At 49.2% G+C, this 24075-nt stretch overlaps 1 protein-coding gene, 1 long non-coding RNA gene and 1 other non-coding gene across 4 annotated transcripts in view; 2 read left to right on the top strand and 1 right to left on the bottom strand.

Annotated features, from left to right (window-relative positions):
* The window catches only part of NCAPD2 (non-SMC condensin I complex subunit D2), a 32439-nt gene extending 10800 nt beyond the window's left edge, over positions 1–21639 (top strand). The window contains exons 3-32 of one of the 2 annotated variants that reach the window (XM_007967343.3): positions 593–668; positions 950–1008; positions 1491–1666; positions 1965–2107; positions 5682–5809; positions 5881–6004; positions 6196–6343; positions 8583–8780; positions 9113–9247; positions 9344–9431; positions 9845–10025; positions 10397–10521; positions 11537–11776; positions 12553–12727; positions 12985–13069; positions 15304–15437; positions 15776–15908; positions 15995–16079; positions 16156–16323; positions 16598–16770; positions 17482–17593; positions 17673–17796; positions 17878–18033; positions 18384–18561; positions 18650–18744; positions 19200–19280; positions 19462–19645; positions 20376–20502; positions 20606–20761; positions 21009–21639. In XM_007967343.3, the coding sequence (XP_007965534.3) occupies positions 593–668; positions 950–1008; positions 1491–1666; positions 1965–2107; positions 5682–5809; positions 5881–6004; positions 6196–6343; positions 8583–8780; positions 9113–9247; positions 9344–9431; positions 9845–10025; positions 10397–10521; positions 11537–11776; positions 12553–12727; positions 12985–13069; positions 15304–15437; positions 15776–15908; positions 15995–16079; positions 16156–16323; positions 16598–16770; positions 17482–17593; positions 17673–17796; positions 17878–18033; positions 18384–18561; positions 18650–18744; positions 19200–19280; positions 19462–19645; positions 20376–20502; positions 20606–20761; positions 21009–21094 (4073 nt within the window). In that variant the 3' untranslated portion in view covers positions 21095–21639. Of the gene's footprint in view, positions 1–592; positions 669–949; positions 1009–1490; positions 1667–1964; positions 2108–5681; positions 5810–5869; positions 6005–6195; positions 6344–8582; positions 8781–9112; positions 9248–9343; positions 9432–9844; positions 10026–10396; positions 10522–11536; positions 11777–12552; positions 12728–12984; positions 13070–15303; positions 15438–15775; positions 15909–15994; positions 16080–16155; positions 16324–16597; positions 16771–17481; positions 17594–17672; positions 17797–17877; positions 18034–18383; positions 18562–18649; positions 18745–19199; positions 19281–19461; positions 19646–20375; positions 20503–20605; positions 20762–21008 lie in introns of those variants that run through there. The other variant, XM_073020421.1, reaches the window with a different exon arrangement.
* On the top strand, positions 1084–1413 carry LOC119620791 (small nucleolar RNA U85). The gene has a single exon (XR_005237339.1). It is a non-coding gene; the product is annotated as a small nucleolar RNA U85 (small nucleolar RNA).
* LOC140712727 (uncharacterized) lies at positions 13684–23993 on the bottom strand. The gene is made up of 2 exons (XR_012094435.1): positions 23151–23993; positions 13684–15548 (listed from the first exon to the last, which is right to left on the bottom strand). It is a non-coding gene; the product is annotated as an uncharacterized lncRNA (long non-coding RNA).
* Positions 23994–24075: the final 82 nt, after the last annotated feature.

Raw genomic sequence — 24075 nt, forward strand, 5'->3', positions numbered from 1 at the left:
GTAAGTTGGACAAGTCATACAACCACTCTAAGGTGTAAAGTAGGCGTGGTACTGTCTGCTTTTGCTCAGGTGTGGTGAAGCTCTAACAAGGCTTTAAGAGTAACACAAATATAAGATATCATCATCATTATTTTATTTTATTTATTTTTTGAGATGAGATGGAGTTTCACTCTTGTTGCCCAGGCTGGAGTGCATGGCACAATCTTTGCTCACTGCAACCTCCACCTCCTGGGTTCAAGCAATTCTCCTGCCTCAGCCTCCCTAGTAGCTGGGATTAATGTGCCTGCTACCACACCCAGCCAATTTTTTGTATTTTTAGTAGAGACGAGGTCTCACTATGTTGGCCAGGCTGGTCTCGAACTTCTGACCGCAGGTGATCCACCTGCCTCGGCCTCCCAAAGTGCTGGGATTACAGGCATGAGCCACCGTGCCTGGCTGTCATCATCATTATAGGTTACATTGAAGTGGACTGTTTGTCTCTTTTTTGTGATTCTACCAATACAAGCAATAAGCCTAGTTTTCTGCCATGGATAGAATTTACTGAAAAGGTCTCTCTTCCCTCCAAATTGATTTGTTTTTTCCATCTTCATAGCATTTCAGGCTGCCTTTCGAGCTCAGGGGCCGCTGGCTATGCTGGAGCACTTTGATACTATCTACAGCATTTTGCAGTAAGTGAAACACCCAGCTGGTACTTTAAAAAGAACTGGTGGCTGTTTGTCCTAACTGTGCATGTTAGTCCTGAAATTCCAAGTTATAGGTTCACTGATAAATGCTTCTGGATATTGATATCTCTACTGATGAGCATGTACCCAACGTGCCACCATATTAATTCAGTTGAACAATTTCACATGTGTTTTTAAACATTAGATTCACCGGTTAGATCTGATCTGTTAAAAAGGGCTCTGCAGGCTCCTTCCTATCTCACCCCCACACTTTCTTTCCCTCATAGTCACTTTCGAAGTATAGATCCTGACCTCAAAGAAGATACTCTGGAATTCCTGATAAAAGGTGTTTATGGGTCGGGGGTAGGGGATGGAAGGTGTTTGTTATCGTTTGTTTGTTTGTTTTTCCTACATTGTGTCAGCCACATGATGATATCAAGGCTGTTGTGATTCAGTTGGTTTGGCTAAGCCCAGGGACCTTTGGCCTGTTAAAGGTCTGTAATCTTGGTGGGCAATACAGAGTTATGTGTGTTCACTGTAAGGGCAGACCAACAAGAACTTTTTCCTACTTTTGAACTACCTCTTTTTAATGGGGGTGATTCTTCCAGTTGCTGGAGAGAAATTGTGGTAACTGGAGTGAGAGAGTAGGAACAGGGCATGTTCAGGCTATCAGGGCCAAGGGTCCCAAAGGACTTAGCTTGTGTTATGGCCACTGAGAGATGAAACACAGATCTTTGGTAATCTGATGGCTGTAAGTGCTGGGTGTTTTGAAGTTGGGGTATATGAAAGAAGTGAGTGAAACTGATTCCAAGATTCTGCCCTTCACAGTGGTGTCCCGCCACTCCCAGGAGCTTCCAGCTATCCTGGATGATACAGCTTTGAGTGGATCAGATAGAAATGCCCATCTAAACGCCCTCAAAATGAACTGTTATGCTCTGATACGTCTCCTGGAATCCTTTGAGACCAGTCAGACAAACCTTGTGGACCTGGACCTTGGTGGGAAGGTAATTTGGAGTTTTGGGCTCATGGTATATGGGGTCTGGGGAGAAAGGGGAGTAGATGAGAAAGAAGGGAATCCAATGATCCATGAATCCTTCTGTCCTCATTGAGAGTTTAAGAGAAAGAACTCAAAAGTGTCACACATTTTCTTCCTGGACAAGTAGCACTGTGGAACTTGTAATATTTCTTCCATATTACCTTCTATCTTGTCTTCACACTAGATTGTTTGGGCACTCAGACTGGCAGATCTTGACCCTCTTTTTTCCCTTATTTTTTCCTCAATATATACATGATTCTTTTTAGGGTAAGAAAGCTCGGACCAAGGCAGCCCATGGCTTTGACTGGGAAGAAGAGAGGCAACCAATTCTTCAGCTTTTAACACAGCTACTTCAGTTGGACATCCGTCACCTGTGGAACCACTCAATAATTGAAGAAGAATTTGTCAGGTGGGTAGGGAGAATGGCTACAGATAATACTGAGCTGTAAGAGTGAGGCTCTGTTGCTAGATATGCCCTTTTTTTTTTTTTTTTTTGAGACAGAGCTTTGCTCTTGTTGCCCAGGCTGGAGTGCAATGGCGCAATCTCGGCTCACTGCAACCTCCACCTCCTGGGTTCAAGTGATTTTCCTGCCTCAGCCTCTCGAGTAGCTGGGATTACAGGTACACGCCACCACAAGCTGATTTTTGTATTTTTAGTAGAGACGGGGTTGTGCCATGTTGGCCAGGCTGGTCTCGAACTCCTGACCTCAGGTGATCTACCCACCTTGGCTTCCCAAAGTGCTGGGATTACAGGCATGAGCCACTGTGTCCAGCTGATCTGCCTTTTAAATACTTCATTTTATGTCTCAGTTCTATCTGTAATAAAAGTATAATCATAACATGGAGTTGCTAAGAACTAGATAATGGAATGTTAGAAACTGATGTGAATTCCTGTCATCTCTAAATGCCTGTTTATTCCTGAAGCAGTATTTACTGAGAATCTCCTTCTTGTGCAGCCGGCATCATTATAGGCACTGGAAACAAAAGTTTCTGCACTTTTAGAGTTTGTACTATAGAGCAGAAGTCTTTTTCTTTTTTTTTCTTTTGAGACGGAGTTTCACTCTTGTTGCCCAGACTGGAGTGCAGTGGTGCAATCTTGGCTCACCACAACCTCTGCCTCCTGGGTTCAAGCGATTCTCCTGCTTCAGCCTCCCGAGTAGCTGGGATTATGGGATTACAGGCATGAGCCACCACGCCTGGCTAATTTTGTATTTTTCGTAGAGACAGGGTTTCTCCATGTTGGCCAGGCTGGTCTCGAACTCCCGACCTCGGGTGATCTGCCTGCCTTGGCCTCCCAAAGTGCTGGGATTATAGGCATGAGCCACCGCGCCAGACCAGAAGTCTACTTTTTTTTTTTTTGAGACGGAGGCTCGCTCTGTCGCCCAGGCTGGAGTGCAGTGGCCGGATCTCAGCTCACTGCAAGCTCCGCCTCCCGGGTTTATGCCATTCTCCTGCCTCAGCCTCCCGAGTAGCTGGGACTATAGGCACCCGCCACCTCGCCCGGCTAGTTTTTTTGTTTGTATTTTTTAGTAGAGACGGGGTTTCACCGTGTTAGCTAGGATGGTCTCGATCTCCTGACCTCATGATCCGCCCGTCTCGGCCTCCCAAAGTGCTGGGATTACAGGCTTGAGCCACCGCGCCCGGCCCAGAAGTCTACTTTTAAAATAAGTAAAATAAGTGTGATGGAAGAAGGTTGTGATTTTAAATCAGCTACTCTAGGCCAGGTGCAGTGGCTCACGCCTATAATCACAGCACTGTGGGAGGCCGAAGTGGGTGGATCACCTGAGGTCGGGAGTTCAAGACTGGCCTGGCCAACATGGTGAAACCTTGTCTTTACTAAAAAAATACAAAAATTAGCTGCGCGTAGTGGCGGGTGCCTGTAATCCCAGCTACTTGGGAGGCTGAGGCAGGAGAATCACTTGAACCTGGGAGGGGGAGGTTGCAATGAGCCAAGATTGCACCATTGCACTGCATCCTGGGTGACAAGAGCAAAATCCCGTCTCAAAAAAAATAGACAGACAGACAGACAGATAGATAGATAAGCTACTCTAGTAAGACTTCTTTGAGATGGTGATATTTGAGCAATGACCCAGAGGAGGTGACTGATAGCTATGAGAATATGTGGAGGAATAGGAAGGGCAAAGAAAAGGAATAGCAAATGCGAAGACCTTGAGGAGGGAGTGTGTCCAGCACGTACGAGCAATAGCAAGGAGGCCAGAGAGTTGTCAGCTGAGAGTAGGTAAGAGGGCTAGGCTGTGAGGCCATGGGAGCAGTGGGCAGCCAGACCGCAGGTTCTTGTGGGTCGTCATGGTGACTTTGGGATTTCCTCAGAGTGAAATGGAGCCACTGGGGAGCCACAAGCAGGGAGGTGAGGTGATCTGACTTGTACTTTAACAGGGCCATCCTAGCTGTTGTATTGAGATAGACTATGGAGGGAAAGGGGAAGCAAGAGACCAGTTAAGAGGCTGTTTCAATAACTCAAGCAAGAGATGATGGTCTCTCAGACCAAGGCGTGGCAGTGGAGATGGGGAGAAGTAGTTGGATTATATACTTTTTCCTTAAGGTAGAGCTTACAGGATTTGCTAACAGACTGGGTGTGAGGTGTGAGGGAGAGTTCAGTCAAGGGTGACTCTCCCAGGTTTTGGTCTGAGCATTTGGAAGACTGGAGTTAACCATAACTGAGATAGGGAGAAGGCTGTGAATAGGTGTTTTGGGAGGAAGATCAGATGTTCTGTTTTGGACATACAAAGTTTGAAGTGTTTATTAGCCACGTAAAGTTGTCGGCTGTTGAATATATAGATCTGGAGTTCAGGAGAGAGGTCTGGGCTAGAGATAACACATTTGGGAATATAATAGTATTCAAAGCCATGAGACTGAATGAAATCACCAAATCAATAAGTGTAGCTAAAAGAGAGCAGGAATCCAAGGTCGGGTACCCTAGGGCTCTCCAGCATGAAGAGTGAGGAGGCCGGGTGCCTGGCTCACGGCTCGCCTATAATCCTAGCACTTTGGGAGGCTGAGGCAGGAGGATCACTTGAGCCCAGGAGTTTGCGATCAGCCAGGGCAGCATAGTGAAACTGTGTCTCTACAAAAAATAGAAAAATTAGCTGGGCGTGGTGGAGGCTGAGGTGGGAACATCACCTGAGCTATGAGGAGGTCAAGGATGCAGTGAGCCATGATCGCACCACTGCACTCCAGCCTGGGCAACAGAGGCATACCCTGTCTCAAAAAAAAAGAGCGTGAAGAGGAACTAGCCAAAGAAACTGGGAAAGGAGTCTTGTTCTTGTGTTCTGGAAGCAAGATAAAGCATATATTTCAAGGAGAAAGTGATTAACTGTATCACATGCAGCTGTGAAAGATCACTTGCGATGAGGATTCAATCAGTCATTATATTTAGGAATGAGAAGTCATTGGTGACTTTGTCTTTTGTTTTCTTTTTCTTTTTCTTTTTTGAGATGGAGTCTCGCAACATCGCATGGGCTGGAGTGCAATGGCATGATCTCAGCTCACTGCAACCTCCGCCTCTCAGGTTCAAGGGATTCTCCTGCCTCAGCCTCCCAAGTAGCTGGGATTACAGGTGCCCACCACCACGCCCAGCTAATTTTTTGTGTTTTTAGTAGAGACAGGGTTTCACTATGTTGGCCAAGATGGTCTCGAATGCCTGACCTTGTGATCCACCTGCCTTGGCCTCCCAAAGTGCTGGGATTACAGGCATGAGCCACCACACCCGGCCAACTCTGTCATATTTTTATCATATATTCAGGTTCTTTGTCAGCATCACAACTGGTTGAAAGTTGGTAATCTTGAAGGAAGGAGTACCTAACCGGGGTCAGCAAAGCAAAGCAACTTGTTATAGAAGGTAATGGCTAGAATAAAGAAAACCGTGACTTTGGGAGCAGTAGCGATAGAATGAATGAGGCAGGGCTCTGATATGATTGAATCCAGACAGCTGCTTTCATCATCTCAAACTCTTCCTTTCTCAGTTTGGTTACTGGCTGTTGCTACCGCCTTCTGGAGAATCCCACCATTAGTCACCAGAAGAACCGCCCCACTCGGGAAGCCATAACACACCTGCTTGGTGTAGCCTTGACCCGTTATAACCATATGCTCAGTAAGTTACCCATTGCTTTGCCCCGCCTTTTTTATATTGCCCATAATTTCTCATGTTTAGTGCTTCCACAGGTGCTACAGTGAAGATCATCCAGATGCTGCAGCACTTTGAACACCTGGCACCTGTACTGGTTGCAGCCGTGAGTCTGTGGGCAACTGACTATGGAATGAAGAGCATAGTGGGAGAGATTGTAAGGTGACTCTTCCTTCTTGAAGTTTCTCATGCTCATTTTCCTTGGGGAGGGAATAAAGAAAGATTGGAAATATATTATCTGTGCAACTATAGATTCCTTCAGATATTAGATACCTGTGTTACCCTGTAGTACCCTTACTAGGATCTGAATAATTGATCTATGTTGCTATGGCTGTGTTTTCTTCCCTGTGTAGAGAGATTGGACAAAAGTGTCCCCAAGAGCTGAGTCGAGACCCTTTGGGGACAAAGGGCTTTGCAGCATTCCTGACAGAACTAGCAGAACGTGTCCCAGCTATCCTGATGTCCAGCATGTGCATTTTGCTAGATCACCTGGATGGAGAGGTAGGTGGTCCACTAGGGATCAATGAGCTTTTTCTGGGGATTTTAAGTCCAGTATTGAAAGGCCGTTTCTTAACAGAACAAGAAAGTAGCTTTGACAAGTTATCTAGATTTATCATTGTGACATTTCCTTTCTGTAGAGAAGCAATTCAAGTTTGTTGAATAAAGAGCTCTTTATTAATCTGTTAATCTTTCAATTCACATTGCTTTTATCCAGTTCTGGTAAGGGAGATGACATTTCCACAGCCTAAGTCTAGTAAGAGCAACTCAGCTTTGATTTTTTTTTTTTTTTTTTTTTTTTTTTTTTTTTTTTTTTTTTTTTTTTTTTTTTTTGGAGGCAGGATCTGGCTCTGTCACCCTGCTGGAGCACAATCATAGCTCATCTCGATCTCCTGGTCTCAAGCAATCCTCCCACCTCAGCCTCCCAAGTAGCTGGGACTTCAGGCACATACTACCATGCCCAGCTAATTTTTTTAGTTTTTGTAGAGATGGGGTCTTGCCATATTGCCCAGGCTAGTCTCAAACTCCTGGTCTCAAGCAACCTTCCTGCCTCAGCCTCCCAAAGTGCTGGGATTACAGGCACTACCATGCTTAGCCTTCAGCTTTGACTCTGAGTCCTATCTATTCCTCAGGATAAAGCGTCTTCCCACCACCTGACTTGCCTTGTTTCCTCAAACAGTGAGCTTTCTCAAATCAACCCATGTCATCTCTCTCCGTTCTCTTTCATCCCTGAATGCTAACCTGGCTGATTCCCATACTGACGTTAGGCACTTCTAGGTGAATGTCAAGGACATAGACAGTCCACTTGTTCATCTAATTTACTTTAATTTTTTGTGCAAGACCCTGTTCTCTGGTTCTTGGCCTGGCAACTACATTAACCCTGCTCTGCACCAGATTATGTACTGGACTTGCTGGCACTCTAAGGCTGATTTCCATGTTTCTGTCTCATTTTCTGTCAGTAAAGCGTGGAAAGGAGAGTGGGAGGGAAAGGAGGGGATATTTACTAGTAAGGATCAAAGGCTTTGAAGCCGAGTGTCGTGGCTCATGCCTGTAATCCCAGCACTTTGGGAGGCTGAGGTGGGCGGATCACTTGAGGTCAGGAGTTTAAGACTAGCCTGGCCAACATGGTGAAACCCCATCTCTACTAAAAATACAAAAAAAATTAGCTGGGTGTGGTGGTGCATGCCTGTAATCCTAGCTGCTCGGGAGGTTGAGGTGGGAGGGTTGCTTGAACCCGGGAAATGGAGGTTGCAGTGAGCCGAGATCGCACCACTGCACTCCAGCCTGGGTGACAAAACGAGACTCTGTCTCCAAAAAAAAAAAAAAAAAACCACAGACGGGCGTGGTGGCTCACGCCTGTAATCTCAGCACTTTGAGAGGCCAAGGAGGGCAGATCACGAGGTCAGGAGTTTGAGACTAGCTTGGCCAATATGGTGAAACCCCATCTCTACTAATACAAAACTTAGCCGGGCATGATGGTGGGCACCTATAATCCCAGCTACTTGGGAGGCTGAGGCAGGAGAATCACTTGAACCCGGGAGACTGAGGTTGCAGTAAGCCGAGATTGCTCCACTACACTCCAGCCTGGGCAACAAAGCAAGACAACGTCTCAAAAAAAAAAAAAACACACACACACAGACAGGCGCGGTGGCTCACGCCTGTAATCCCAGCACTTTGGGAGGCTGAGGTGGGCGGAACATGAGGTCAGGAGATTGAGACCACCCTGGCCAACATGGTGAAACCCTGTCTCTACTAAAAATACAAAAATTAGCTGGGTGTGGTGGCTCATGCCTGTAATCCCAGCTACTTGGGAGGCTGAGGCAGAAGAATTACTTGAACCAGGAAGTCAGAGGTTGCAGTGAGCCAAGATGGTGCCACTGCACTCCAGCCTGGTGACAGAGTGAGACTCCGTCTCAAAAAAATAATAAAAAATAACAAAGGCTTTGAGACCTCAGCTGAAAGGTAGTAAAAAATGCTTTTTAATGTGCGTTGGTGAGTGGATGTGATTTTTTTATTTAGCTACTACCATGCTTTCTTTCCCGTGTGAGCCCTATGAGGAAAAATTGGTTTTGGCCCTTGTTTGTTCTAGCATTCTCTGAGCAACAAGTCCTCTTCGGGATTCAGCTTTTTCCTGTGACCTTGGGAGTGAATACCTAGGCAGTTAATCGAAAAAGTTATGGCCAAGCACAAGCAAGCTTCGCCTTGACTAAAGGTTTTACCCCTTTATGCTGTTCTCTCTTAGAATTACATGATGCGTAATGCTGTGCTAGCAGCCATGGCAGAGATGGTGCTACAGGTTCTCAATGGCGATCAACTGGAAGCAGCAGCCCGAGACACCAGAGACCAATTCTTGGATACTTTACAAGCCCATGGCCATGATGTCAACTCCTTTGTGCGGAGCCGTGTTTTGCAGCTCTTCACCCGAATTGTCCAGCAGAAGGTAAGCAACCTTCTATGTGGCAAAAACATATGGTACCTCTACCAGTGTAAAGAGGAATCCAGTGTTGAAGATAAATATCTGCCCCAAAAAGTTTAGAGTTCACATTTTTATTATCAGTAGTAAAAGTCTTTCTCTACCAAGGACACGGATATCTGGCTCCTTTAAGGACTCTAATGTGTCTTACCACTACAAGGAGTACTCCTAATTTATATTCTGTAGAAAGGTTTTTTAGAGTGAGTGGGTAGCTCAGTTTAGAGCATACTTAAAGATCATCTTGAACAAAATGGATGAGGTGGGACTTGAGCAGATTCTTCTCTTCCTACCCGACACAGGCTCTCCCCTTGACACGTTTCCAGGCAGTGGTGGCTTTAGCTGTGGGACGTCTGGCAGACAAGTCAGTGCTAGTATGTAAAAATGCCATCCAGCTGCTGGCCAGTTTCCTAGCCAATAATCCTTTTTCCTGCAAGGTAAGTAGACTTGGTCCACCGAAAGAGAAGGAATTAAATGGAAACAGGGATGAAAGTATGTCATTTACTGACCCTGCTATTCATTTTACCTGATAGCTTAGTGATACTGACCTTGCTGGACCACTGCAGAAGGAGACCCAGAAATTACAAGAGATGAGGGCCCAGAGGCGAACTGCAGCAGCTTGTAAGTAGTTACTGCCTTGGAGTCCTAACCCCAGACAGGCTTCTCCTTGCAATGGAGGAGCCTGACTCCAATGTGGCTGGGCGCGGTGGCTCAGGCCTATAATCCCAGCACTTTGGGAGGCTGAGGCGGGCGGATCACAAGGTCAGGAGATCAAGCCCATCCTGGCTAACACAGTGAAACCCCGTCTCTACTAAAAATCCAAAAAAGTAGCCGGGCATGGTGGCAGGAGCCTGTAGTCCCAGCTACTCGGGAGGCTGAGGCAGGAGAATGGCATGAACCCGGGAGGCGGAGCTTCCCGTGAGCCGAGATGGCGCCACTGCCCTCCAGCCTGGGCGAGAGTGCAAGACTCCATCTCAAAAAAATAAATAAATAAAAACCTCCAATGAAAGAGACTGAGTGACACTCTAATTTAGCTGCAGTGCTGGACCCAGAGGAGGAGTGGGAAGCCATGCTGCCAGAGTTGAAGTCTACCCTGCAGCAGCTTCTACAGCTTCCCCAGGGAGAGGAGGAGATTCCTGAGCGAATTGCCAATACAGAGACGACTGAAGAGGTGAAAGGACGCATCCATCAACTGCTTGCCAAAGCTAGTTACAAGTAGGCAAAAGAATGGGATATTCTTCATGATCTGTTTATGTTTAGAGTTTTAAACAGGTGTTCGGAGTAGGTTTATGATTTTAAAACGTTAAAAAGCCTTATTGGAGTTTTTTTGAAGACCGTAGTAATGCCTTGTAGCTTCAGAAATAAGAAAAATGTTTGCAGATGGGCAGTCGGGGGGAAAAACTAGGAAAAGTGTTTTGAGCCCTACCCCTTAGCAGGTGCTGTAACAACTTTTTAAGCATGTTAAGTGCTTCTTTTCTCTGGGCAGTAGGTCCAGGGACTTGATGGAATCGTGAGGTAAACTCCCTTACGAAAGGCTGCAGTGACATTCTTCGGGTGCTGACAGGCTGGCATTCGTGTTCTTTCAGGCAGGCCATCAGTCTCACTCGAGAAGCCACAGGCCACTTCCAGGAGTCCGAACCCTTCAGTCATATAGACCCAGAGGAGTCAGAGGAGACCAGGCTCTTGAATATCTTAGGACTTATCTTCAAAGGTAATAATTTTCCTTCTTCAGTCAATAAATAACACATGTCAACTAGTATTTACTGAGCATTTACTTTATGCCATCATTGGCCTGGTTAACAGAACCTGGTGCTGAAGGGCCCAGAGATGAATTGGCATTGCCTTTGCTCTGGAATGGAAGCAGCCCATGGGCCTAAGATTGATAGTCACAGGGTGACTGTCCAGACCATAGAGGACTTTAGGTATGGTTTTTGAGAAATTAAGATATTTTAGAGTAAGTTCTAATTTCATATCTTCACATTGTGAAAAGAGATCCAGGGCCAGATGTAGTGGTTTATGCCTGTAATCCTAGCACTTTGGGAGTGGCCTGCTTTGGGAGGCCAGGAGGATTGCTTGAGCCCAGGAGTTCAAAATCACCCTGAGCAACATGACAAAACTCCCATCTCTATAAGAGATACCAGAAAAAATTAGCCAGGTGTGATGGCATACACCTGTAGTCCCAGCTGCTCAGGAGGCTGAAGTGAGAGAATCACCTGAGCCCAGGGAAGTTGAGGCTGCAGTGAGCGGTGACCATGCCACTGCACAGCCTGGGCAACAGAGTGAGACCCCATCTCAAAAGAAAAAAAGAAGGAAAATAAATAAGTAGGCCAGGCGCGGTGGCTCACGCCTCTAATCCCAGCACTTTGGGAGGCCGAGGCGGGCAGATCACGAGGTCAGGAGATTGAGACCATCCTGGCCAACACGGTGAAACCCCGTCTTTACTGAAAAGACAAAAAAGATTAGCCGGGCGTGGTGGCGGGCGCCTGTAGTCCCAGCTACTTGGGAGGCTGAGGCAGGTGAATGGCGTGAACCTGGGAGGCGGAGCTTGCAGTGAGCCGAGATTGTGCCGCTGCACTCCAGCCTGGGCGACAGAGCGAGACTCTGTCTCAAAAATAATAATAAAAAAATAATAAATAAGTAAATATCCAGGAATGTTGACAGCTATTGGAGTCCCCTGTATCCCCTTGAACGAAAGAAACCATCCTGTACTTCTCTTAACTCCTTAGGCCCAGCAGCTTCCACACAAGAAAAGAATCCCCAGGAGTCTGTAGGAAACATGGTTACAGGACAGACTGTCTGTAAAAATAAGCCCAGTGTGTTGGAGCCTGAGGAGTCCAGGGGCAGTGATGAACTGGTGAAGCAGGAGATGCTGGTGCAGTATCTGCAGGATGCCTACAGCTTCTCCCGGAAGATTACAGTGGCCGTTGGCATTACCAGCAAGATGATGTATGAAAACACAACTACAGGTATGCCAGAGTCCCTTTCTGTAAGGACAGCCTTGGGGTTCTTTTGGATTTTTTAAATTTTTATTAATAATAGATATGAGACCTTCCTTTGTTGCCCAGGCTGATCTCCAACTCCTGGGCTCAGGCAATTCTTCTGCATCAGCCTCCCAAAGTGCTGGTATTACAGGTGTGAGCCACTGCACCCGGCCATGGATCTTGGAGTTCTTGTCCATATTTTAGTGATACATCTATCTCCTCCTTTAAAAGGCAGGGGTTCTCAGTTGGGCGCGATGGCTCATGCCTGTAATCCCAACACATTGGGAGGCCAAAGCAGGAGGACAGGTTGAGGCCAGGCGTTCGAGAGCAGCCTGGCAACATAGCAAGACCCCATTTCTACAAAGAAACAAAAATTAGCTGGGCTTGATGGCACACGCCTGTAGTTCCAGGTACGCGGAAGCCTGGGCAGGAGGATTGCTTGAGCCCAGGGGTTTGAGGCTATAGTGAGCTGTGGTCATGCCACTGCCCTGTAGCCAGAGCAACAGAATAAGAACCTGTGTCTTAAAAAAAGGAAAAAAAAGGCAGGGGTTCTTTATTTCTATTTGCTTCCTCTAGACACTTACAGCTTATACATTTTAATGCATATAGTATTTCATGATAAGGCATTACAGGAGTCGACACTCTCAGGGAAAATGAGGAAGGCCTCCATTTGCATCTTGCTACATTCAGAAAGGTTCTGTCTTTAGGTATTGAGGGGGTTTTGCGAAGTAGATGGGTGACATTTGTACATGTTCTCTCAGTGGTGCAGGAGGTGATTGAATTCTTTGTGATGGTCTTCCAATTTGGGGTACCCCAGGCCCTGTTTGGGGTGCGCCATATGCTGCCTCTCATCTGGTCTAAGGAGCCTGGTGTCCGGGAAGCTGTGCTTAATGCCTTCCGCCAACTCTACCTCAACCCCAAAGGGGACTCTGCCAGGTATATGGGGTACTTTTGCCTTTGCTGACTTTTCCAAGGTCAGCTTCTCACAGGACTTTCCTTGTCTCCTAAAGGAAGAGGTGCATTTCTCCCAAGGAGTTCCAGATCCATAGGCAGTCCATCATAATGGGGCTTAGGGTGGGGCTCGGTTTCCAGGGAGAGCAGTTATTTAACACTGGTGGGATAGCCCTAAGCACTGTTGGCCAAGTTCAGCTTCCCAATCTTATAATGACCGCTGATCTCTACTGTTCCCACAGAGCCAAGGCGCAGGCTTTGATTCAGAATCTCTCTCTGCTGCTAGTGGATGCCTCGGTTGGGACCATTCAGTGTCTTGAGGAAATTGTAAGACTTCCTGCTTTCATTTTCTTTATTCATTCAACAAGTATTTTTGGGGTTTTTTGTTTTTTGTTGTGAGATGGAGTCTCGCCCTATTGCCCAGGCTGGCGTGCAGTGGCGCAATCTTGGCTCACTGCAACCTCTGCCTCCCAGGTTCAAGTGATTCTCCTGCCTCAGCCTCCTGAGTAGCTGGGATTACAGGCATGCGCCACCATGCCTGGCTAATTTTTTGTATCTTTAGTAGAGACAGGATTTCACCATGTTGGCCGGGCTGGTCTTGAACCCTTGACATCATGATCTACCCACCTCAACCTCCCAAAGTGCTGGGATTACAGGTGTGAGCCAGCGCGCCTGGCAACAAGTATTATTGAGTTATTACTATGTATTTAGCAATTTACTTAGCCCCAGAAAGAAGTATAAGACTATTTGCTTTCATGTTCCCAACTTTAAAGGAACCAACAGTCTAGTTAGTAGTCAAAAACCACAGAACATTTTTAGAACAATGCAGGAGATAGGTAATAAAGTGCCAGAATAAGTTGTACAGGTAATGATTATCACAGCAATAATATAACAACATCACTTATATGGTATATCATATATGACTGGCACTCACATGTTACTCACAGTAACTTGTTTAATCCTCACGACAGCCCTGTGAGGTAGTATTATCTGCATTTTACAATGAGAAATCTGAGGCACAGAGAAGTTACTGAACTTGGCTGGTTACAGCTAGTTAGTGGCAAAGTTTGAGATTCAAACTCAGGCAATAAGAGCTCTAGAAAACATACTCTTAAATTCTGTGTTCTGCTGAGGGGTACAGAGTAGGAAAGAGAGCGGTAAGATGGTCAGGAAGCTTCCTGAAGGTGGTAGGACTTAAGCTGGGTCTCGAAAGATGAGTAGGATTTAGAGAATCAGCAAGGAGGGAGGGCATTTCAAACAGAACCCAAGAAAAAGCACAGTTCACATTGTAGAACAAAGAAGATTGTGTTCTGGTTCAAATGATCTGGAAAAGGCCAGGCGTGGTGGCTCATGCCTGTAATCCCAGCACTTTGGGAGGCCGAGGTGGCAGATTACCTGAGGTCTGAGGTCAGGAGTTCGAGACCAGCCTGACCAACATGGCAAAACCCTGTCTCTACTAAAAATACAACAAAATTAGCCAGATGTGGTGGTGGGCACCTGTAGTCCCAGCTACTCGGGAGGCTGAGGCAGGAGAGTCACTTGAATCCAGGAGGTGGAGGTAGCAGTGAGCCAAGATCGCACCACTGCACTCCAGCCTGGGCAACGGAGGGAGACTGTCTCAAAAAATAAAAATAAAAATTATCTGGAAAAGATGAGAAAGTTGTGAATGTAGGTTGGAACTGAACTGTGAAAGTCCCTGAATGACTTCAGGAGTCTAGGACTTTAACTGTGTTAGCCAGGCACCCAGCATTTTAGTGAGACCATTCTGCTTTGTAGCATTTGCATTGTGGGCACAGAGAGTGGAAGGGCACTGACCTCCAGCTCCCGCTGGGAAGAGTGCTCCTGCCAGTGCTCCTCACTGGGGAAAAGAAAAGAGCCTGGTGGTGGTGATTGGCCACAATGTCATAGGCCAGTTACTGGCAAAAGCCCTACAAGAGGCAGGGGAGAGCAGCTGCAAACTGGGGTGCGGCAGAAGTGATGTGGGGAAGCAGAGGCTGAGACCAACCCATGGGACAGGAAGGCCGGTGGAGGCTGCTGCAGTGGGCAGTAACGAGGGGCTGGACTTGGGGATTGGAGAAATCACTACAGAATGGGCTTAATTGAAGACAAATTTTTCAAGGAAAAATAGTGACTGATTTGTAAAAAAATTAGGTGACTGAAATTTTAAGCCTGTCTAACTGAAAGAGTGTTGATACCACTGGCAAAATGAAAAGGCAAGGAAGGATGATGGCTTCCATGTTAGACATGTTGAGTTTGTGATAACGGCAAGAAAACCTGTTAGAAATCTCCAGACTTAGAACTATGGACCCACATGGAACTCAAAAGGTCAGTTTCAATATGTCACTTGAATAAAACAGTTTTGGAGGCATGAAAGTGGAGAAGTAGAGAATGGAAAGAGAAGCGCCTCTCCAAGCCCTGCCTTACATTTCGAGCCTCCTCTTTCTTTTTCCATTCCTAAGTATTTTTTCTACTTCAGGTTCTCAATATCATCTTCAGAAAAGCAGACCAAAGATCAAGAAATTGTTCATTTTTGGCTTGAGCCCTTTTTCTTTTCTCCTTAGCTCTGTGAGTTTGTGCGGAACGATGAGTTGAAACCAGCAGTGACCCAGCTGCTGTGGGAGCGGGCCACCGAGAAGGTCGCCTGCTGTCCTCTGGAGCGCTGTTCCTCTGTCATGCTTCTTGGCATGATGGCACGGTGAGGCTCAAATCCAGCAGGCAAAGGGGTGGGAGAGCAAAGGAAGGTTCTGAGAAGGCTCCTTTTCCTTCAGTGACATTGTCACAGTGAGGCCCAACTGAGCTCTGCCACCTAAATGGAAAAGGAAATAGTGAGAGTAGCAGCCCTCTTGCCTCGTAGAAGTAGTGGGATTCAGTAAAGCAACAGGACCCAAGGGGCTGGCCTTGCGCCAGAGCCTCGCTGTAGTGTTCCAAGGCTCTAGACACCGCGTGAGCTGCTGGTACCTATCCCTGTTGGCCCTTTCTCCCCGTTGAGTCCAATCCATGACTGCCTTTCACTCTGTGACTTCCTTCCCCTAGAGGAAAGCCAGAAATTGTGGGAAGCAATTTAGACACACTGGTGCGCATAGGGCTGGATGAGAAGCTTCCACACGACTATAGGCTGGCCCAGCAGGTGTGCCATGCCATTGCCAACATCTCTGACAGGAGGAAGGTATGTGGGGGTGGTTCCAAACTAAGGAGAGTGGAGATCCTTGTGTCCACCCTGTACACACACCCACGTTGTCTTGTTCTCCACAGCCTTCTCTGGGCAAACGTCATCCCCCCTTCCGGCTGCCTCAGGAACACAGGTTGTTTGAGCGACTGCGGGAGATGGTCACGAAAGGTGAGCTCTCAGGAAAGGCCTTGGGCAGATTTGGGCCCTTTGTTGCAGTGAACAACTTCTTCCTTCTCCTCTACAGGCTTTGTCCACCCAGACCCACTGTGGATCCCATTCAAAGAGGTGGCCGTGACCCTCATTTACCAACTGGCAGAGGGCCCCGAAGTGATCTGTGCCCAGATATTACAGGGCTGTGCAAAGCAGGCCCTGGAGAAGCTAGAAGAGAAGAGAACCAGTCAGGAGGACCTGAGTAAGTGGGCAGGGGTTGACCCACTGAGGCAGCCAGCTTCTGTTTTCCCTGCAGGGCCAGGAGCCGCTGCCACCACCACTTTCTGCAACGACCCTTAGTGTACACTGTCTCGTTTTGTCCAAGTTGAAGTTGGGCCAGTTCCCACCCCCAACTCTTACTTCCTTCACTAGTTTGAATAGCACGTGAGCAAGGGGAAGATCAGTAAAAATCAGATTCAGGTTTGATGGGACTTAAAAATATCTCTTTGCCCACCTTCCCTCTCCCTCTCCTCTAGAGGAGTCCCCCGCAATGCTCCCCACTTTCCTGTTGATGAACCTGCTGTCCCTGGCTGGGGATGTGGCTCTGCAGCAGCTGGTCCACTTGGAGCAGGCAGTGAGTGGAGAGCTCTGTCGGCGCCGAGTTCTCCGGGAGGAACAGGAGCACAAGACCAAAGATCCCAAGGAGAAGGTGTGTGAATGTCCTCAGCCCTTCCCAGATTTATTTCATTACCTCAGCTCAGAGCTGAGCTGATCCTCTTCCAGCAATCTGCTCCTCTGCTATTACATGAAGCGAAGAATTTCTGCGTCTCTGTGGCTACTACCCTAGGAGACGTTCGTGTGAACAATGATGAAACTGTCAGTGATCACCCAGGAAGGAAAGATTTAGGTCAATGCAGAGTGTGGAGTTAGACACCTCAGCATAAGATAGAGGCTTTTTGTCTGAGGCAGGGTTTGTCAGAACACGCACATACCCGCCCGCCTTTTCCATCAGCCTTCGTTGCTGGCCTGGCCCGGGATGGGGCCTGTGTTCTCTCCACTAGAGGCAGTGATGTCTTGCAGACAAATAAGACACAGAGCCTTGCAGCACTGGAGAAAAGTCTGACCTCTGTGACTCTGAACCATTGTCTGGCATGATCCATCTGTTTACCATACATAGGAAACGGTGTGTCCCATGAGGGAGAGGCGTAGAAACACGCTTTGGCAACTTAAAAACGAATGGGGACCTCATTGTTTCCCTGTTTAATTCAGGAATCCTTTCTCTTTACAGACACATGTGACAATTCTCTAAATGGTTTTGGAGAATGTGCCCTTCCTCACATTGTTCATGCCAAATAAAGTATGAGCTGGAATCAAAAATGATGTCTCTGCTTATCCTGATCCCCACCTTCATTCCCTTTAGAATACAAGCTCTGAGACCACCATGGAGGAGGAGCTGGGGCTGGTTGGGGCAACAGCAGATGACACAGAGGCAGAGCTCATCCGCAGCATCTGCGAGATGGAACTGTTGGATGGTGAGAACACTTGCTGCACTCAGCAGTTTCTTCCCAATTGAGAGAACCTGTCCCAAACCTGCAGTTACTCTTCCAACAGGCAAACAGACACTGGCTGCCTTTGTTCCACTGTTGCTTAAAGTCTGCAACAACCCAGGCCTCTATAGCAACCCAGACCTCTCTGCAGCTGCTTCACTTGCCCTTGGCAAGTTCTGCATGATCAGGTAGGCCGTGGGGTTGGCACCACCTTCTCAAGGAAGAAGGGGATGAAATGGCTTCCCTGATGATCCTCTTCTTGCTCCTAGTGCCACTTTCTGTGACTCCCAGCTTCGTCTTCTGTTCACCATGCTGGAAAAGTCTCCAATTCCCATTGTCCGGTCTAACCTCATGGTTGCCACTGGGGATCTGGCCATCCGCTTTCCCAATCTGGTGGACCCCTGGACTCCTCATCTGTATGCTCGGTAAGAGACCCCTCACAACATGGTGGCAGTTCCCAAGAGCTCCGGAGTCTGTTCAGAGTCAGTGTGAGAGTCACCAGGGCTCTTCCCCTAGGCTTTGGCATCACTGCGAACATCTGCTTGATACTTGACCTGTACAGGCCCCTGACTAAGAGTCACCCCAGTGGGACTGACACTTCCGGTTAGAAGCTTCACCTCTTTCCCCTACTCCAGCTTTCAACTCTAGACAGCTTTCTGACTGCTTCTGGAGTGGCGGAGCATGGGATAATCGATTCCGGCTGAGGGCCTTTTCTACCAGCGTTAGGGTGTAGTCCGGAGGTCTCGGTCCCCATGACCCGCAATTCCATTCCTAGCCTCCGGGACCCTGCTCAGCAAGTGCGGAAAACAGCGGGGCTGGTGATGACCCACCTGATCCTCAAGGACATGGTGAAGGTGAAGGGGCAGGTGAGCGAGATGGCAGTGCTACTCATCGACCCCGAGCCTCAGATTGCTGCCCTGGCCAAGAACTTCTTCAACGAGCTCTCCCACAAGGTGAGAGGCAGCGGGGCACTGAGGGCTTGCTGCAGAGTGAATGTGTCGGTCACCTCATCTCCTTAACACGGCTCTGTCTGTCTTACAGGGCAACGCAATCTATAATCTCCTTCCAGATATCATCAGCCGCCTGTCAGACCCCGAGCTGGGGGTGGAGGAAGAACCTTTCCACACCATCATGAAGTATTGTCCCGGCCTTGGGGCACATTTCCACATAGCACAGGCTTAGGAATCAGACACGCCTGTATTTGAATTCCGCCTCGGCTACGTTTTAGCTGTACAGCCTTCAGCAATAACTTAGCCTCTTTGTGCCTATTTCCTCTTCTTTTGAGGCTGATGATACTTAACCCTTAGTTCTTGAAAATACTAAATAAGATAAAGTTCCTAACATGGTGGCAGGCATACAGTAGCACTCACTACCTAGCAGCTGTTCCTGTTCATTTCCATTCACAGTGAAAATTCCTGAGGTGGGGGGTCCTTCTCTGCTGAATGGGACTCTGCTGAAGGGGAGGGGTGAGGCAGAGTCCATGGCAGAGAACATCAGGGAAGACTGGGCTGGGGTAGGGTCCAGGGTTGGTCTTAGTGGATGGCAGAGCTGGCTCTGGGCCATCGCACATCCTCATCTCCCCTTCCTGCAGACAGCTCCTCTCCTACATCACCAAGGACAAGCAGACAGAGAGCCTGGTGGAAAAGCTCTGTCAGCGGTTCCGCACAGCCCGGTACGCTGCCCTCCCTGAGGGTTCTTTGTGCTGAGCAGGGCCCTGCAGGGGAGAAAGGTCCATCCCCCACCCCTTCCCTGCCGGCACCATGGCATCCCTGGGACTGGGAAGGCTGATGGGGAAGGTTGAGCCTTTACTGGCTGGATCTCGCACTTCCTCACAAAGCCCTTCCTGTCTGCAGAACTGAGCGGCAGCAGCGAGACCTGGCCTACTGCGTGTCACAACTGCCCCTCACAGAGCGAGGCCTCCGCAAGATGCTTGACAATTTTGACTGTTTTGGAGACAAACTGTCAGATGAGTCCATCTTCAGTGCTTTTTTGTCAGTTGTGGGCAAGCTGCGACGCTGGGCCAAGCCTGAGGGCAAGGTGAGCAGTGCGGGACACTTCCATGCCTGTCGGGATCCGGGCTGGCTGAGACATCTGCCGACCCTGGGCCGCATCCAGCTCTCGCAGTAACGTTCCCGTCCGACTTATCCCCAGCTTGGTTGCAACCAAATTGCCAGAGTGACCCAAGACCAGATCTTTCTGTCTCCAGTTCTTTTTTTATTACTCCAAAAACACAACCAAAGCAGCGTCTCATCCGATTCTTGTTTGTTTTAATTTTTCTTTCTTTTTCAGAGCAGTTTTAGGTTCAAAGCAAAATTGAGCAGAAAGTACAAGGAGTCCCCATCTACCCCTTGCTCCTACACATCATAGCCTTCCCCACCATCAACATCCTGCACCAGGGAGGTACATTTGTTACGCTGAACCTACATTGACACCTCATCTCCCAAAGTCATGGTTTACATTGGGGTTCACTGTACGTAATGACACGTACCCACCACTGCGATATCATACAGAAGAGTTTCACTGCCCTACAAATCCCCTGCACTCCACCTATTTATCCCTCTGTCCTCACAACCCCCGATCTTTTTACTGTTGCCATCGCTTTGTCTTTTCCAGAATGTATCACTGGAACGATCCAGCATGGAGCCTTCTCAGCTTGCCTTCTTCGTAATGTGCATTTAAGGCCCTCCATGTCTTCCATGGCCTTGTTTCTTTTTAATCAGAAGTAACTGTTTTCAGGCCTGCTCTTAATCTCCCTTTCTCCCTCCAGGCTGTAATAGATGAATTTGAGCAGAAGCTTCGGGCCTGTCATACCAGAGGTTTGGATGGGATCGAGGAGCTTGAGATTGGCCAGGCAGGTAGCCAGAGAGCCCCAGCAGCCAAGAGACCATCCACTGGTGCGTGAGGCAGGCTGTACTGGCGGGACCAGACTGCGCCTTCCCCTCCTGCAGTGATTTGTTTCTTCTTCTTTTTTAAATCACATTTTCCTGCCTCTTCTAGTTTCTAGGCACCAACCTCTGGCTTCTACAGCCTCAGACAATGACTTTGTCACACCAGAGCCCCGCCGTACTACTCGTCGGCATCCAAACACCCAGCAGCGAGCTTCCAAAAAGAAACCCAAAGTTGTCTTCTCAAGTGACGAGTCCAGTGAGGAAGGTATGATGCTCCCGCCTGTCCCCGGCCCAGAAGGCGCACAGCCAGGGTGCGGAGGGCGGGTTTCCACGGGACCTGCTGTGGGGGCCTGAGTGTAGATGCCCTGCCCACTGCCCCAAAGGGCCTCTCCTATACAGCTTGGATTTTATTTCTGCAGGGTGGTGTGGGATTGTCCCACTTGTTCTCTCATTTCTATTTTTCACCATCTTTGTGACTCAGCTTTTTCTTATTCCTCTAATTCTTTGCATAGATCTTTCAGCAGAGATGACAGAAGACGAGACACCCAAGAAAACCACCCCCATTCTCAGAGCATCGGCTCGCAGGCGCAGACCCTAGGAAGCGCGCTCCCCACCGGCGCAGACCCTAGGACTTGTAGGGTGGCCTGGAATTCTAATTGTTACCCTTGTAAAATATTTGTCTGTCTTTAAAAAAAAACAAACAAACAAAAAAAACCGGCCGGGCGCAGTGACTCACGCCTGTAATCCCAGCACTTTGGGACACCGAGGCGGGTGAATCACCTGAGGTCGGGAGTGAGTTCGAGCCTGACCAACATGGAGAAACCCTGTCTCTACTAAAAATTAAAAATTAGCCAGGCGTGATGGCGGGCACCTGTAATCCCAGCTACTCGGGAGGGTGAGGCAGGAGAATCGCTTGAACCTGGGAGGCAGAGGTTGCAGTGAGCCGAGATCACCCTACTGCACTCCAGCCTGGGCAACAAGAGTGAAACTCCGTCTCAAAAAAAAAAGTACATACACGATCTTTAAAATGCAAGGCCTTTCTCTTAAATTAGCCTAATTGAACTGCATTGAGCTGCTTTCACTTTGGAGTATGTTTGTCAATCTCCTTGTTTTCTAATGAATAAATGTTTTTATATACTTTTAGACATTTTTTCCTAAGCTTGTCTTTGTTTCATCTTTCACATTAGCCCAGATTCATGCAGCAGAGAGAGGGTTATCAGTGCAGAGAGAGATGAGTGAGCCCAGAGAACTAGGGCCTGTCCCAGGATGGCAGATGAGCTTCCTGCCCTGTCACTGCCACCTTTCCCCTCTCAACCTCCGGACCCTGCACAGTGACCAGCCAGCCTCGGGAGAATTATGCAGTGCCTCGGCTCCAGATCAGCGCTTCTGAACGGGGGCGATTTTGCCTGCCAGAGGACATGTGACAACACCTGGGGCCTCTTCTCTTGTCATAGCTTGTGGGGGAAGAATGCTACCAGCATTGGTGGGCGGAGGCCAGGGATGTTGCTAAACAGCCTACAGTGCGCAGGGCAGCCCCTCAACAAAGAATTACACAGCCCAGAATGTCAATAGTGTCACAGTTGAGAAAACCTGCTCTAGACCAAGGGTTGCTTTCCTTTGTGTGCCTCACCCCACCCCCACTCGTGTTCCCTAATCCCATCTCCAAAGGCTGGCAGCGGACTGGGCCAGGCTGGTGGCAGGTCAGGTCATGATCCCCTCCAGCTCTGCAGGAGACAAGGTCTGTCTCCCGCATTCCTCACTGTTCCCAGGTCTGCAGGGGGCGCGGGCTATGCTGCAGGCGGGCCGCCCCTGAAGCCTGCCCACCCCTCTCCAGCTCCTCAAGTCTTCTCTGCTGAGTCACCTTAGAACCGGAGGCTGTGAGCTGGCTGTCGTGACCACACTGGTGCCTCTGCTGTCATGACAACAGCACACCTCGTCAGTAGTGCTCCCTGGGCACGAGCTCCCTCTTAGCGGGGAGAAGACAGTAATGAAAAATGACAAGCTTGAGGCAGAGGGGAAGATGGCGCCCCCAAATCACGCTTGGGTGGTGCAGGAGCATGGAGGTGCTCTTAACGCTCTGGATGGGAAAGGGTTAATGGTCCTGGTTGCAGGAATAGCTGAGTCAGAGGTGGGGCTTCCTCCACTCCCCCACCCCACCCTTCCACCATTAAGGACCCTCTCGCCTTGCTCTTGCTACTCTGCTCTGGGTGGTCATTGTGAAAAGCCCGCACCAACCATGCCAGTGGCAGCCAGACGAGGACACAGCCTGGTTCTGGGTCCCAGGAGGAAAGGCAATCCCAGAAAGGCAGGGACAAGGACTGGAGTCCTGTGGGTGCCTTTTAAGCAAAGATTATCACCAGGCGGGCTAAACTTAGCAAACGGCTTTCAGCTAGAAGGGCAGGGGCTGGCGTCAGGTTATGCTGGGCCAGCAAAGAGGCCCAGGATCCCCCTCCCATGCAGCTGCTGATGGGCCAAGGCCACCCCACCCCACCCCCTTCCTTACAAGTGTTCAGCACGCTCCCATCTCACACTCACAAACCTGGCCCTCTGCCCTCCTACCAGAGAAATGGATACGCTGTGGGAAGGCGCAGGGGGCCTGTTCCCACCATGTGGCCAAGACCTCTTTTCCCACTTTTTCCCTCTTCTTGACTCACCCTGCCCTCAATATCCCCCAGCGAAGCCAGTGAAGGGGAGTCCCTGGCTCCTGGCTCGCCTGCACGTCCCAGGGCGGGGAGGGACTTCCGCCCTCACGTCCCGCTCTTCGCCCCGGGCTGGATGGAGTGAAAGGCGCACTGTCTCTCACCCTAGGCAGCACAGCCCACGAGTCTCCAGGAGTGACTTTGTGGGAGGCCTCTGGGCCCCCACCAGCCATCCTGTCCTCCGCCTGGGGCCCCAGCCCGGGGAGAGCCGCTGGTGCTCACAGGGCCTGGATTGTCTGCCCTAATCATCAGGTCCAGGCTACAGGGCTGCAGGACATCGTGACCTTCCGTGCAGAAACCTCCCCCTCAAGCCGCCTCCCGAGCCTCCTTCCTCTCCAGGCCCCCACTGCCCAGTGCCCAGCCCAGGCCTCGGTCCCAGAGAGGCCAGGAGCCAGGAGATGGGGAGGGGGAAGTGGGGGCTGGGAAGGGCCCACGGGCCCCTCCTAGCTCTTTGCCTCAGCTATTCCGGTGTCACTACCGCAGAGCCTCGAGGAGAAGTTCCCCAACTTTCCCGCCTCTCAGCCTTTGAAAGAAAGGGGAGGGGGCAGGCCGCGTGCAGCCGCGAGCCGTGCTGGGCTCCGGCTCCAATTCCCCATCTCAGTCGCTCCCAAAGTCCTGTTTCATCCGTGCGTGTAAGGGCCCCCGTCCTTGACTCCCTAGTCTCCTGCTGCCCACACTCCAGTCCTGGGAACCAGCACCGATGACCTCCCATCGGGCCAGTCTCAGTCCCTTCCCCTCTCCGTCGGGGCCCACACGCTTGATGCGTGCCCAGTTGAACTAGGCGGCTGCGGGAAAAAAAAAAAAAAGAGCAAAGAGAGAGTAGGGCCCGGCTACTCGCGGTTTTACGGGCGCACGTAGCTCAGGCCTCAAGTCCTTGGGC

The sequence above is a fragment of the Chlorocebus sabaeus genome, chromosome 11 (assembly GCF_047675955.1).
Source record: "Chlorocebus sabaeus isolate Y175 chromosome 11, mChlSab1.0.hap1, whole genome shotgun sequence".
Taxonomy (NCBI): domain Eukaryota; kingdom Metazoa; phylum Chordata; class Mammalia; order Primates; family Cercopithecidae; genus Chlorocebus; species Chlorocebus sabaeus.